This window comes from Vombatus ursinus, unplaced genomic scaffold (assembly GCF_900497805.2).
Source record: "Vombatus ursinus unplaced genomic scaffold, bare-nosed wombat genome assembly UNPS02014801.1, whole genome shotgun sequence".
NCBI lineage: Eukaryota > Metazoa > Chordata > Mammalia > Diprotodontia > Vombatidae > Vombatus > Vombatus ursinus.
The window spans coordinates 14,548,416-14,564,196 of record NW_020954579.1 but is presented as its reverse complement, the minus strand read 5'-3'; the positions used below and the strand labels follow the sequence as shown (position 1 = coordinate 14,564,196).

The window sequence follows — 15,781 nt, the reverse complement described above, 5'->3', positions numbered from 1 at the left end:
GCTTCCTTCATTAGCGCTGACTCTAGGTATTATTCCTAATTGGAAAAAACGACAACCTACTAATTCTCATTAATGCTAATTAGATAATCTTTTAAAGATTATGAAGACTATCTAAGAAATCTATCTACAGTCAGTTTCAATCTTCCAACTGAGTGTTTAGATGAAAAATGAAATAAATGGCTTCAAAAGTAGACTACCTAGCACTAAGAATGCTTTTAGCAGAACAACCAAAGTGGTTAATTTCATTTCCCTCCATGGTACTAAATAACCAGAATTTTACCTGGAAAAGGTTTGTGGGTTCCTATTTCTCGAATAGGTACAATGAAGGCATGCAATCCATAGCACTCTCCCTTAGTGTAGAGCTGAGCCAGAACTATGGCATGATTTGAGGTTTTCCCAACTGCAACATCGAGATCAAGAATAAGCAAAATGATCACAAGACTCTTATAATTAAAAAAATTCTCAACCAGTTGACCTAATTATCTCTCTGCTCAAAGGTCTGAACTATGCTTCCAGGCTATACCACAAGGTTCCCTGAAACACTTTTCAATGAGAGTACCAACACCCAAAATTCAGAAAGATCTGCCTAAACTCCAAGTTTTGCTAGCATCAACTCCATTTCCCAGGTTATTTTGAATTTTAAAAGCAAACTAATTGCCTTTTCTAAAAGAGGAAATTCATTTAAAATTTTCTTTTCTCAAGTTTTTGGACTGTGTTTCTAGAAATGTTTTTTCCTGTCAAAATTTTATTTAACATCTGACATTATGCAATTACACCTACAAAACTGAACTTTTAACTATTTATCTCACTATAGGAAATATACCCAACAGATATATTTCAAACGGGGGAGGGGGTGAGAATGTCATTTGTTGAAAGGTGTTTACATCAATGATATTTAGACTAGAAACAGCCCAAGTATCCAACAATAATGGAATAGATAAGCAAAGTATGGAATATTAACTATGAAAAGCAACAATTTTGTATACTATGTCAATTCATGGAAAGTTTATGTGAAATAAAGTGAAAAAGAAGGAACACATAACAGACATATTACAGTTATGAAAAAAGATTATTTTATATGATAAAATAAAAAAGATTATTATGTACAATGGTTAGTGACAAATCTGGGCTGATTAAATTCCTTTTCCATTTGTGCACATACATATTTACACATTTTAATATCAGCTTGACATCTGAAATAGAATCTTATAATAAATCTTAACTTCTGACTATGAAAATGTATATAAAGTTACTTACGTCCACCAGGCCACCACTTAATGGAAGTAACAGTAGGGCTGTTAAGAATAAACTCCTGTGTTTTAGGGTCATAAGTTGCTGTGGTTTCTAGGCCTCGAAGGTGAGTTCCTATGGAAAAGAATTATAGTTAGTTTATGAAAAGCAAAGGTAAAATGAGAATAATGTGGAACTTTCTGAGTTAAGATTTAGCTTAATTCTTCAATTTCTGTGACTGCTCATTAAAAAAAATCCCTCATATAAATGAGAAGATAAGCAATGTGGTATAGTAGACAGTTAGTCAGCCTTGAAGTCAGAAGATCCAAGTTCATGTCTTGCATTTTACCAGCTTTTAAACCACAAGCAAATCATTTAATCTCACAGTGCCCCAACTAAAGACTAAAAATACAAATGGCGAAGGGAGTTTCCACTTCCCACACAGGGTGTTCCTTTGCCATTTAAGTCGTAAGGCCAACAACAAAATAAGGTGATGAGTATAAGCAATAGGCTCTTTATTGAATATGTCAACATATAGGCTTCATATTGTTTCTTCTTTAGCCTTAATATTAAGGCACCTCTGTATCAGACGACTTGTGGTAACAAAATAGAATTTAGATTACTTTAAGCTAAGCCTATTCTAAAGACAATATTTCTTTCCTACAAGATTACAACATCATATCAACTGAATGAAAGTCATCTCAAAGGGGCATTAACAGTTCTTTTTGACTATTCTTTAAGTTGGGTATATGCCTATTTCAACTAAAAAAAAAATCTGTCATACCCATTCAATATACTAAATATTTATGGTATTACAAGGAGTAAGATTATTATTGTATTACAAGGATATCATGAAGGAAAAGACTGCAGTTAAAGAAAACAAAGAGACAACATTAAAGTACATGAAAACGATGCTTTAAGTTTTTGGCTTTCTTTGTATTCCTGTAGTTTAGTACAAAACCTGGAAACATGGTAAACAATAAATGTTCACTGAGTGAGTGAAACAGGTGTACCAAAATTGTAAAATGAAAGATTTTATTTTAGGATATAATGAGATTAAGGAGGAAAAAAGGAGCTTGCAAGGGCCAAGCTGGGAAAGAAGGGATCCTATACAAGTGCCTTCTTGAATTCCTGAAAGCAAAATAGTGAAGTACGCATCTTCTTTACAAGCTTTCAATGTCAGGCAGCCATCTGCCAGTCTATAAATGAATCTGCCTTTTAGACTGGCCACTTCTCTAGAGAAATAAAGGGGCAGCATTTCAACTATGAGTAAATACAAGTGCATTTTAAGGTTAACGCAGACCCTTTAATTTTTTGGGAACAACAGCAAAACTAGGTGATAGTGCCTAAAAGTTAAATGAACAAACAACTTATAAATTCTTAATGTCACATGAGTGGTCTTTAGAAAATCATCATTTTTTCTACTCTTGAGAATTCTTCTTACTATTACAAAACTGCTTACATAGTGCCAGGCCACAGTAAATATTAAAATAATTTCAAGGAAAACATCTGGAAGCTTCTCAGCTGAATACTAATGCCTGAGCTTTGGGTATGGACCGTCTTTATTCGAGGAGTTCAGAACATTTAAATTACAGATCCTAATTTTTTTTACTGAAAAGCAAGCATTTTTACTTCCATCATCTTTTTTCCTTTCTCTTTCTTTAAAGGGTACAGACAAATCAACCGACCAGGAAGAGCCCTTCAAAGGAAAAATATGAAAATGTAATAATAAGCCAAGAGAGGCAATGACAGGATATGATCAAATAAATGGACAGTGTTCTATTGTTCAAATCCTATATAACTGTGTTTCTAAAGTTCTAGAGTTAAGGTGCTCTTGAATGAAAAAGAAATAAAAAGATTCCATTTGTGTGGAAGGAAAAAGTACACAGTGCAAATTACAAGTAATTTTCTGAAAACCTGGAGAATGGAAGTTGTAGTAAATGATGGTAGTTGCTAATATCAAGTTAGAATAGGAGTGTTAAGAGGAATGATGCTTACAATTAATGAAGAAAAGAAAGGAACAGAAAAAAGATAAATAAGGAGATCAGTGCAGAATGTGAGAGCTAATTTAAAGGAACACTGTCTCATGTATTCTGTCGACAATCTCCATCCATCCAGTCACAGAATAACGACGTTTTACACCCTTCAAGGTAAATGATTCAGATCTGTTCTGCGGGAAGCACAACAGTGAAAATAACAGAAGCACTGGGTGCAGATTTGCCTCTGTTGTCACTTAGAAGCATTGGGCTTGGGCAAATCACTTAACCTTTCTGGGCCTCAGGTCCCTTTAAGGACTTCAAGTCCCTTCAAAGCTCTAAATATATGACCCTGTTGCTTTCAGTCATTTAAGCTGGACATTTCCTCTCTAGCAGAGGTTTTGAACTTTTCCTTGTCATGAATGTCTGCTCTACAGTATCCTCCTGAGCTAGGTCAATGTTAGGCTATCATACTAGCTAAGTGTTTATACTAGAGATGATTACAACATCAACGTCTAAGTCACAAAAATGACAAAACTGGTGACAAAAAGATGAGTCACAGTGAAAGGTCCAAACACTAAGCTTACATGGGCTTATACATCCTATCAAATCCTAAGGACTGGTTTTATATCCTTTACCTTAAGGAAGGCAACCATAACTGAACCATGACAGAAACATTCAGTTAGTTGATTTGTGAGGTCATGTAACCCTAGTTATTTTCATTGAACAAGGCTTAGTTCTATGCCAAGACAATACATATGAAAGCTTTGGACCTCTAAGTTCTTTCTTCATCCCTTGGACATATAAGAGGTTTTCCACACGAGAAGCCCAACCACCCCAGAGGATAGACTGAATGTACCATACCATGGCCCATTTCTGTCTGGGCGTAAGTGCCAATAATCTCCAGGTTCCAGGCTGGTATGAAGAAGCGTTCCTGCTGCTCCTGGGTTGCCTGGTGAAGTAATGTGGGCAGAAACATGCCCAAGTGAAGATCCAAAGGCTCAGGACGCCCACGATGCACAAAGCTGTGAAGGGATGCCACGGATGGGCATTTGAGGGTCATCAGATGCAAGAGATTCATCAATTTGGTAAGACAGATTAAGGGAAGGAGACAAAAAACACCTTGTGTAAGTAAGAATTAATTGTGTAAATTTCAGTATAGATGTGGAGCACTATCCATTTCTGTATCAATTTAGAAATTTAGGTTATTTTGGTTTTTGTGAGCTTGCTACATAACACTTTCTAATGTTTCTTAAACTAGAAACCATGAAATTATTTTCCCTAGGATAAGTAAGTACTGACTCACAGAAAAATAATTATCTCATGGAGTATCCATGCAGAGAAAGATCTCTAAATCAAAGGAAATAAAAATTTTGGAACAAGTTATCTTAAATTAGGGATCAATTCCATGTTTCTTTAAAAGGAATTAGAGAGCTGAATGAGAGAGTTTGGTAACACATATGGTACCTTTAATGGCACTGCCATGATAGGCAGCTGCTTTGGCCTTTGGGGACAACTAATGAACAGAAGGGGATCTCTCCTACAAAGGGCTGACATTCTTAGACCAGCTTTTCTAACCTAGTTATCTTTTCAAAAGTTTTAACATAAAAGTCTCAGTACAGATCTCTGATATAATTCTGTTTATGTCACAATCTTCAAAACCCCCCCCAAAACAAAAACAAAAAACCCCAACTCCCCAAAACAAGAAAATCCTACACTCTACCACATTTTTTCATAAAGATGTAATTATCCTCTTTTGAGCTAACACAGAAACAGACAGTGCTCTTCATCCCAATCATTTATTCAGAAAATCAAAATCAGAGAGATCCAACAAAGGAAATGATAAATACATTTAAAGAGATAATACACAGTAAATTTTCATTTATGATTATAATGAACATATTTAATTAAGTTGATTTCAAAACTCATTTTCTGAGATTAATTTTCCATTAAAATGTCTAGGAATCCAAGAATGTTATTTAAGTTGTTTTTTTTTTCCATGTTCAATCATAGGAAAAGTCACAGGTCCTTACAGTTGGAAGGAATTCCACCAATACAATCCATAATGCAAAGGAATCTCAACACAAATGGTCACTGAGCCTGAATGCACTAGTGTTTTTATAAAATAGTTTTGAGTATTTTGCCATTTCTACCTATAAATTTATCTTTTTAAAAAAATTTTAATTTTTAAAATTAATTTCTTTATTTTTAGTTCTCAACATTCACTTTCACAGGATTTTGAGTTCCAAATTTTCACCCCATCTCTCCCCTTCCCTCCTCCCTTTCCCCCAATCTGCCCTCCCTGCTATCATGCCCCTTTCTCTTATCCCCTTCCTCTTCTATTTTCCTGTGGGGCAGGATAGATTTCTATACCCCATTGCCTGTATCTTAATTCCCAGTTGCATGTAAAAACAATTTTAAACATTTGTTTTTAAAACTTTGGGTTCCAAATTCTCTCCCTCCCTCTCCAACCACCCATGTCATTGAGAAGGCAAGCAACTCGATATAGGTTATACATGTGTAGTCATGCAAAACACTTCCATTAATAGTCATGTTGTGAAAACTAACTATAATTCCCTTCATCCTATCCTGCCCCCCCTATTTATTCCATTCTCTCCTTTGACCCTGTCCCTCCTCAAAAGTGTTTGCTTTTGACTGCCCCCTTCCCCAATCTGCTTTCCCTTCTATCATTCTCCCCTCTCTTATCTCCTTCCCCCCATTTTCCTGTAGGGTAAGATAGATTTCCATACCTAATTGAGTGTGTATGTTATTCCCTCCTTAAGCCAAATCCGATGAAAGTAAGATTCACTCATTCCCTCTCACCTCCCCCCACTTTCCCTCCACTGTAAAAGCTTTCTCTTTTTTGTTTTATGTGAGATAATCTACCTCATTCTCCCTCTCCCTTTCTCCCAGTACATTCCTCTCACCCCTGAATTTTCTTTTAGATACCATCCCTTCATATTCAACTCACCCTGTGGCCTGTTTGTAGGAATGTAAACAGTTCAACTTTATTAAGTCCCTTATGATTTCTCTTTCCTGTTTACCTTTTAATGTTTGTCTTGAGTCTTGTATTTGAAAGTCAAATTTTCTATTCAGCTCTGGTCTTTTCATCAAGAATGCTTGAAAGTCCTGTATTTCACTGAATTTCCATTTTTTCCCCTGAAGGATTATAGTCAGTTTTGCTGGGTTTCTTGGCTGTAATCCTATCTCCTTTGCCCTCTGGAATATCATATTTCAAGCCCTCTGATCCCTTAATGTAGAAGCTGCTAAATCTTGTGTTATCCTGATTATGTTTCCACAATACTTGAATTGTTTCTTTCTGGCTCCTTGCAATATTTTCTCCTTGACCTGGGAACTCTGGAATTTGGCTATAATATTCTTGGGAGTTTTCCTTTTGGGATCTCTTTCAGGAGGTGATCGGTGGATTCTTTCAATTTCTATTTTACCCTCTAGTTCAAGAATATCAGGGCAGTTTTCCTTAATAATTTCTTGAAAGATGATGTGTAGGCTCTTTTTTTGTCCATGGCTTTCAATAATTTTTATCTTTCCTGGATCTATTTTCCAGGTCATTGTTTTTCCAATGAGATATTTCACATTGTCTTCTATTTTTTCATTCTTTTGGTTTTGTTTTATAATTTCTTGGTTTCTCATACAGTTATTAGCTTCCATTTGCTCCATTTTAATTTTTTTTTACTTTTCATATTTACATTTTATTTTATGCTGTACAAAGTGAAAATTTTATGTATGCTTCACATTTTTCATGAGTTATCTAAAAATTATACAAATATATACAGGAGTACTCACATTTAACTTTATTGTATACATCCTTATTACTTAAACAGCTGACTGCACACAATGCAAACAGTACTCACATGATGTAAAGCATAATTTCACTTGGTACATATTTGGCATTGTAAAGAAAGAAGTTAATGATATACTGTATTCTTCAATTTCAGATTAGTCCAAATATTTTAGTAGTAACAAACTTGTGCTCTAAAAGACTGTTTTCGAGAAATTTTTTCTGCAGAAAGTCCTTGTGTCACTTAAGTAAATGCCAAATTACATTTTCATAATTATTTATAAAATAAGCCATTTTTTCACAGTAAGTTGACAGAAATGCATATAAGAGAACTACTAAAACTACTGGACTTAACATTTATATCAAACTGGGCACAGAAGTCCTTAACGGCTGATTTTTTTAAAGTCCAAACTGAAAAGGCGAGTCTCACCACAGAGGAAATTAAGCCAACTTGACAAAAAGTGTTGAAATCATTCCAGAGTTTTAATGTTCAAGACAATTCAGGTGGTTTTTTCCATCTGATTCACCCTTCTGTAACAGATTTCCTTCTTGATCAGGATAAACTATAGACTTACTTTCAGGTAAACTAGTGCTCTATCTAATACATTGATGATGTCATATACTCTTTGTTTCCGTACTCCCATGTTGCTGCAACTTCATTTAAATCAAGAACTCCACCAGGAGCAGATTTGATGAGCTCCATAAATTTACGAGTTAAATAAACCAAAGATATATCTTAACAAGGTTTTGCCACTCTTAGTGCTTTTCTCATGGCCATGGATTGTACATTCTCTTCTAAATTAATCTTTATTTTTGATGGCAGCAGGTTGTCCATGTGGATTCAGCTCATGGACTCCAGCTTCCTCTGGCCGTCTGCAGAGGCCTCTGGGTCCCTGGCTGCGGCCTCCAGGACTCCAGACATCGTCCCAGCAGGCTAGCTAAGTCAAGCGGCTGTCGTCCACCTCCTCCTGGCTAAACTCTGGGGCCACCCTGGGCTTAAGCTGGAGCCACTCCCTGCCTCCTCCCCGAGGCAGTCCGCCCAGCTCTCCCTGCAGACTCCCTGAGAGCCAGAGAAGGCAAGCTGCTCCATTTTGATTGTTAAGGAATTTATTTTCCTCAGTGAGCTTTCGGATCTCTGTTTCCATTTGACCAATTCTGCTTTTTAAGGCATTCTTCTCATTGGCTTTTTGGACCTCTTTTGCCATTTGGGTTACTCTATTTTTCAAGGTGTTATTTTCTTCAGGTTTTTTTGGGTCTCTTTTAGCAAGCTATTGACTTGTTTTTCATGATTTTCTTGCATCACTTTCATTTTTCTTCCCAATTTTTCCTCTACTTATCTTACTTGCTTCTCAAAATCCTTTTTGAGCTCTTTCATGGCCTGGGACTGATTCATATTTTTCTTGGAGGCTTTGGATGTAGGAGCTTTGGCTTTGTTCTCTTCTTCTAGTTGTATGCTTTGATCTTCTCTGTCACCAAATTAAGATTCTACAGTCTGAGTTTTTTGCGCAGTTTACTCATGATCCCAGTCAATTACTTGACTTTTAAACTCTTTGCTAAGGTAGGGCTCTGCTTCCAGTGTGGAGGGTGTACTGTCCCAAGCTTCAGAGATTTTGTACAGCTGTTTTCAGAGATACTTCTAGGGACCTGTAAATTATCAGTTCTTCCAAGGTGGTATGATCAAGGGTGAGGTATTTATTCCTTTCCTGGCCTGTAAGTGATCACAAGTACTTTTTTCTGCCTTTGACTTGGAGGGGGATTCCCTCTCCACCACCATCACAAGCTCCACCAAGCCAGCACTCCTGCTCACCCCAGGACCGCCACCCAGAACTGTGACCCAGATCCAAGCACAGGCAAAACAAGAGAATCCTGCCTCAGCACCAGCAAAGAAATCCTTGCAATCCCCTTCTGATTAGTCGCTCGATCCTCACACCATCTGTAGGCCAAGAACCCCAGAAGCAAACCAGGGCTGCGCCAAGACTGGGGTCAGACCGCATTCCTCCTCTCTCACAGAGGTCTGACAGACCTTTCCTACTGACCTTCTAAGTTGTCTTTGGCATTTGTGGGTTGAGAAGTCTGGAAACCGCTATAGTTGCTAGTGATTCAGTCTCCTAAGGCCTGCTCTGGGTTCACTGAGGCCTACATGGCCCACACTGAACTGAGCTCCTCCCCCAGCCTGGTGCAACAGACCTTTCCCATCAACCATCCAGATTGTCTTGGGCTGGAAACTTGTTTCACTCTGTCTTTTTTAGGTTCTGCTGCTCTAGAATTTATTTAGAGCCATTTTTTAACAGGTATTTGGAGGGGTTTGGGGAGAGCTCAAGCAAGTCACTGCTTTTATTCCAACATCGTGGCTCTGCCTCCCATAAATTTATCTTTGTGAAACCTTTATTATGCCATCCTGAAAAACATTTAATACTGATTTAAAAAGTTTTCCATTTCTAACTATTTTGAACATTTAAACATAAAAGCCATACATTAGGAAACAACAGTCCAACAAGAACTGAACAAAAATCCCTCTTACAGCCCTCATTTAAAGAGGGCTCAGAAGCCCCACCATCAACTCTTCATTTCCCACTATCTTGGTTTCAACTTGGTTCCCATTTCCACACAGTTTTAACTCCACCATCATCATTTCTCTCCCATCCCATTTGTATCCCCCCAAACCAAATCAAATCAACAAAAAAACCTACCTCTTCCCAAAGCCCCTATTTAAAGAGGGCTCAGAAGCTCTCTTTAAGAGTAAACCTTTAAGAAATCATCTAGTCCAATGACTCATTTGACAGATGAGGAAAATAATGTTAAATGGCTTCCTTAATACCAGTAGATGGATCTAGGATTACCACCCAATCAATAAATAACATATTGGATATCTATTCTGTGCCAGACATTGTGCTCAGGGATGGAGACACAAAGACAAAAAAATTAACAATTTCAAGAACCTTGCATTCTGACACATACAGATTAAGGTATATAGAGAATAAACACAAAGTAGTTAGAAAGGGAAATATTTTTGTCAAGATACCTATTTCAAATTACATGGTAAACTATTATGACAAGAATCCAAATGTCTTGCAAAAACAATATCCTAAAATATGCCTCTCTCTACATTTGAAGCTTACCATCTTTCTGGCAGAAGATTAGTAGTATGTTTCATCTTCATTCTTCCTGACTTATGGCTTACAATTGCATTGATAAGCTTTTAAAAGAATATCAGTTCTAGCACAAAAAAAAAAAAATTGACGTGTACACAGTTTGTAAAACAGGTTCTGAGAACTTAGATGTCAAAAGTAGAAAGAAACTTTAAAATTAAAAACCTGGGCACGTAACAAGCATAAGAAATTCAGAGAAACATTGGAAGACATGTATGAATTAAAGCAGAATAAAATAAGCAAAACCAGTAGAATATATACAAAGCCTACTATTACTGTTGACAAAAACAACAATTAAAAGTAGTACAACTCTGAAAAATAAATGTAGGAATCCAGGAAAACTAGACATTGGTACATTTATACAATGGAATATTATTATAACAAAAGGAACAATATGAAAATTTCAGAGAAATATGGGAAGATTTATATGAACTGATACATAGTAAAGAAAACTGAACCAAAAGAATATATACAATAAGAAACATACAATATAATAATACAGGTCAAATACAATGGCCAATGTTGGTTCTAGATGACTGAGATTTCTTCCTCACTTGAAAAGTGGGTTTTTTGGAGGACATAACTGACTCCATTTTGTTCTGTATTTGCCATTTTGGCGTGTATGACCCTGCATGAACTATAGGACCAGCTGCAATATCTGATTCCCTTCAATGTCTTCTTTCTTCCCTAACTGGTACAAAAAGACTTATGGTAAAAAAGAGGTCTTCAACAGCCTAATAAATGCTCCACTCCTTTATCTAGCCTGATTGCTTCCTTTTGATTTAATACTACTAGCTATACTAACAAGGACACATCCTTTCTCAATCTCCTGTAGCTAATGAAATACATTTTTCTTAGCTAGGACACTTTGTTCCCTTGGAATAACGAAATACTCTATAATGAGTAGTTATGTTTTTTCTCTGTCTCGTAATGGATGAATAATACTAGTCAAATTGTGAAGGACATATGTTTTCATCAACTACTGGTGAAGTGTATCACACTCAGTGAATAAACTGAAGTAAAATCTGTCTCTGATGTATGTTGGCTTAATGACAATGGCTAGTCAACCACCTAAAGAAATACTGTTAAGGGAAGGCAAATTTATCATTTATTATTAATTACATTATTAATACTGTAAAAAAGGTGAGCTTCAAGAGAACATCAGTAACTACCAACCTGCACGCCTGGTCTCCCAACTATACAAAATTCTTACAAGTGCTATCTATATGAGAATTAAGGGTATCCTCAATAATGATATCATCTTGATGTTTCATGTGTCTCTAGGAGTTAGCACAGTACTTAGTACACAGTAACATATGTTTGTTGATTGATTATGGTCTAGGACAACTAGCCTCATTGCTATTTCTCATACATCAAAGCTGGCATGTAGGAAGCACTTAATAAATGCTTGCTGCGCAACTATGGTCTAGCCCAGACCTGCACAATTTGGCAGTAGGTAGTGGCCAAAATTAAAATAGGCTAAACTTCTTTGGGCCACAGATAGGTTTTTAGAGGCTCACTTTCCAAGTAAAGGTATAATTAATGATTAAACTATTTCTCAAAAACACTTTTTTTTAATTGGGATATAATCCAGAAACTGTGATCAGCAAACATTTCTTTATGAAGTCACCTTCAGTAAAAGACTTCTCAGCAGCAGCAATTTCTTTAGAAATCTGAAATCTAATCTTAGTAGTCGCCTTATTTTCTGAGTTTACTTTCTTGAAACACCATTGTTCCCCACTGAAATTTTTCAACAATTTGGATGCTTTAATTTGTTTTTTTCATTGGTGTCTAATTTGCCTATGTCAGGATGTTTTGACTCAAAATGGCAACAAAGACTGTATTCCTTTGGAACAGCTACTACTTCTTGGCAAACAAGGAACAATATTTTGTCTCTTGTATAAGTAAACAGTCATCTATTTGTATATTCTGGATTAAACCCTCTATGTTCTGATTTGATCTTCCATTTCTTTTCATTTTACAAAGTCACCCCCAAAACTTTATTATTAGAACCAAAAAAATCTCCCCAGCAACTGTTCACATATAAAAAAATACCAAATGGAGTATGTGACCTTGGAGAGAGCGCCAGACACTCATGTGACTTGGAAGGTGGCAGAGCAGCAAAGGAAGGGAAGAAGCCCACTGTTGCCACTCATCTGCACAGCGGGTGTCAGGTGCATGGCTGCACTCACTTTGTCCCTGTTCAATGCTGGTGACACACGGATAAGACTCTCGCTCCTATCAGACTAGAGACAGACTGACAATGGCTGTTTGCTGTGGGTCATGTGACAAACAGCAGAGAGTGCAAAGGGGCACAATAGTGACTAGTGGAAGGCAGGTTAAGAGGGCACGGACAAAGCACTCATTACAGCTTTACTTTCTTTTACATTCTCTACATTTTTCATGGGCCACCCAAAATCCTTCCCGCAGGCCATACGTTGTACAAACCTGGTCTAACCCAACTGACCTTATTGTTGTTTCTTACACACTGAATTTCATCTCCTGTTTTTGTACCTTTACCCTTGCTGTTCCTTCTGCCTAGAATGCTCTCCCTCCTCACCTTTGCCTCAAAGAATCTCTTAAATATTTTAAGATTCAGGTCAAGCTTTATTATATACATAAAGCCCTTCCTGCTTCCTTCACTTCTAGTGCCCTCCCTCTCTAAATTACTTTGAATCAGTCTACATATAATTATTTATGTATATGTTGCATCCCCCACTAGAATGTAAGCTCCTTGAGCACAAGAACTGTTTCATTTTTATCTTTGTATCTCCATTGTCAGGCACAGTGTCTGGTATGTGGTAGATATTTAATAAATGTTTGTTACAACATCACTAATGTGAAAATATGTTTAATAGGAATGTATATGTATAGCCTATATTAGATTGCATGCTGTCCTGGGGAGGGAGGTGGAAGAAAAATTTAAAACTCAAAAAGCTTATGGAAGTGATTGTTGATAAATCAAAACAAATTAATAAAAAAAAGTCTGTTACCTGTAATAAGTAGCTTCTGAAGGATTTATAGGGTATCTTTCTTCTATCTGAATAGAAACTTGCTTATATGACAATAACATGCTGTCTTATGCCTCAATTGATATCAATAACTAGGGACCAAATAATGCTTTGTCATTTTGGCTAATAACAATAGTAACAGCTAGCTTTCATACAGCATCTATTATATGCCTTCAACTACCCAAAAGGTCAAGACAAAATTATCAATCTCTTTCTTTACCAACCACAGTACCTTTATTTTTTTTTCAAAATTTAAACATTTTTATTTAAAGTTTTTGAGTTCCAAATTCTATTCTTCCCTCATCTCCCCCCTTCCTGAAACAGTAAGCAATCAGATATAGGTTATACATGTACAATTATGTAAAACATTTCCATATTGGTCATTTTGCAGAAGACTCAAATAAAGAAAAAAAATGACAGAAAGTGAAAAATAGCAAACTTCAATCTGTATTCAATCAATATCAGCTCCTTCTCTGCAGGTGGATAATTATGCTTCATCATGAGTCATTTGGGATTGTCTTGGATCATTGTATTGCTAAGAATAGCTAAGTCATTCACAATTCTTCATCGAACAATATTGCTGTTACTGTGTGCAACGTTCTCCTGGTTCTGTTCACTTCACTATGCATCATTCATGTAAGTCCTTCCAAGTTTTTCTGAAATCATCCTGCTTGTCATTTCTTATAACATAATAATATCCCATTACAATCACATACCACAACTTGTTTAGCCATTCCCCAATTGAAGGGTATCCCTTTGATTTCCAATTCTTAGCCAGCACAAAAAGAGCTGCTATAAATATTTTTTGTACAAATAGGTCCTTTTCCTGTTTTTTGGATGTCTTTGGGATATAGACTCAGCAGTAGCACTGATGGATCAAAGGGTATGCACAGTTTTATAGCCCTTTGGGCATAGCTCCAAATTGCTCCCCAGAATGTTTCACAACTCCACCACTAGTGCATCAGTGTCCCAGTTTTCCCATATCCCTTCCAACATCCAGCATTTTTCTTTTTTGTCATATTAGCTACTCTGATAGGTATGAGGTGGTATCTCAAGAGTTATTTTAATTTGCATTTCTCTGATCAATAGTGATTTAGAGTATTTTTTTCATATGACTTAATAGATAACTTTGTCTGAATACTGCCTGTTCATATTTTTTGACCATTTCAATTGGGGAACGACTTGTATTTTTATAAATCTGACTCAATTCTCTATATATTTGAGAAATGAGGCCTTTATCAGAGATACCTGTTGCAAAAAATTTGCCCCAGGTATCTATTTTCCTCATTATTTTGGTTGCACTGGTTTTGTTTGTGTAAAAACATTTACATTTATATAATCAAAATTACCTAGTTTACGTTTTGTAATGCTTTCTATATTTTTACTCCTAAATTTTTCCCTTATCCATAAATCTGACAAATAAACTATTTCATGTTCTTAATCTGCTTATGTATCACCCTTTATGTGCAAATCATGTACCCATTTTCACCTTATCGTGATATATGATGTGAGATGTTGGTCTAGATCTAGTTTGTGTCAAACTGTTTTCCAGTTTTCCCAGCAGTTTTTGTCAAATAATAGGTTTTTATTTCAAAAGCTTGGATCTTTAGGTTTATCATATACTAGATTACTACAATCATTTACTATAATGTAATTTTTACCTAATCTATTCTATTGATCCACCACTCTATTTCTTAACAAGTACCAGATTGTCTTGATAATTACTGCTTTATAATAGTTTGAGATCTGGTATGGCTGGACTACCTTCATGTATTTTTTTCACTGATTCCCTTGACATCCTTGAGCTTTTGTTCTTCCAGATGAATATTATTATTTTTTTCTAGCTCTATAAAATAATTTTTGATAGTTTAATTGGTATGCTACTGAATAAATAGATTAGGTAGAATTATCATTTTTATTATATTGGCTTGGCCTACTCATGAGCAATGTTTTCCAATTGTTTAGATCTGACTTTGTGTAAAGTGTTTTATAGTTGCGTTCATATAGTTCCTGGTTTTGTCTTGGCAGGCAGACTCTCAAGTATTTTATATTGCCTACAGTTCTTTTAAATGTTTTTTCTTTCTATTTCTTGCTGCTTGACTTTATTGGTAATATACAGAAATGCTGATGTGGGTTCATTTTGTATTCTGCAACTCTGCTAAAGTTGTTAATAATTTCAAGGAGTTTTTTAGTTGATTCTCTAGATTTTCAAAGTATAACATCATATCATCTGCAAAGAATGATAGTTTTGTTTCCTCACTGCCTATTCTAATTACTTCAATTTCTTTTTCTTCTTATTGATATAACATTTCTAATACAACATTAAATAATAGAGGTGACAATAATGGGCATCCTTGCTTCACCCTGATGGTAGGGAAGGCTTCCAGTTTATGCCCATTGCAGATAATGCTTGCTGATGGTTGTGTGTGTGTATGTATCTATATATCTATATATATATGTATCTTTTTTTTTTGTTGGGCAATGGGGTTAAGTGACTTGCCCAAGGTCACACAGCTAGTGTTATGTGTCTGAGGCCGGATTTGAACTCAGGTCCTCTTGAATCCAGGGCTGTTGCTCTATCCACTGAGCCACCTAGCTGCCCTTGCTGATGGATGG

The 15,781-nt window shown here is 36.0% G+C and overlaps 1 protein-coding gene across 3 annotated transcripts in view; it reads right to left on the bottom strand.

The window, feature by feature from the left end:
- The window catches only part of ACOX1 (acyl-CoA oxidase 1), a 53,068-nt gene that overhangs the window by 20,507 nt on the left and 16,780 nt on the right, over positions 1-15,781 (bottom strand). For 2 of the 3 annotated variants that reach the window (XM_027872762.1, XM_027872764.1), the window contains 3 exons: positions 4,071-4,231; positions 1,258-1,365; positions 281-400 (listed from right to left, as the gene is read on the bottom strand). In XM_027872762.1, coding sequence (XP_027728563.1) covers positions 281-400; positions 1,258-1,365; positions 4,071-4,231 — 389 coding nt within the window. The remainder of the gene's footprint in view (positions 1-280; positions 401-1,257; positions 1,366-4,070; positions 4,232-15,781) is intronic. The other variant, XM_027872763.1, reaches the window with a different exon arrangement.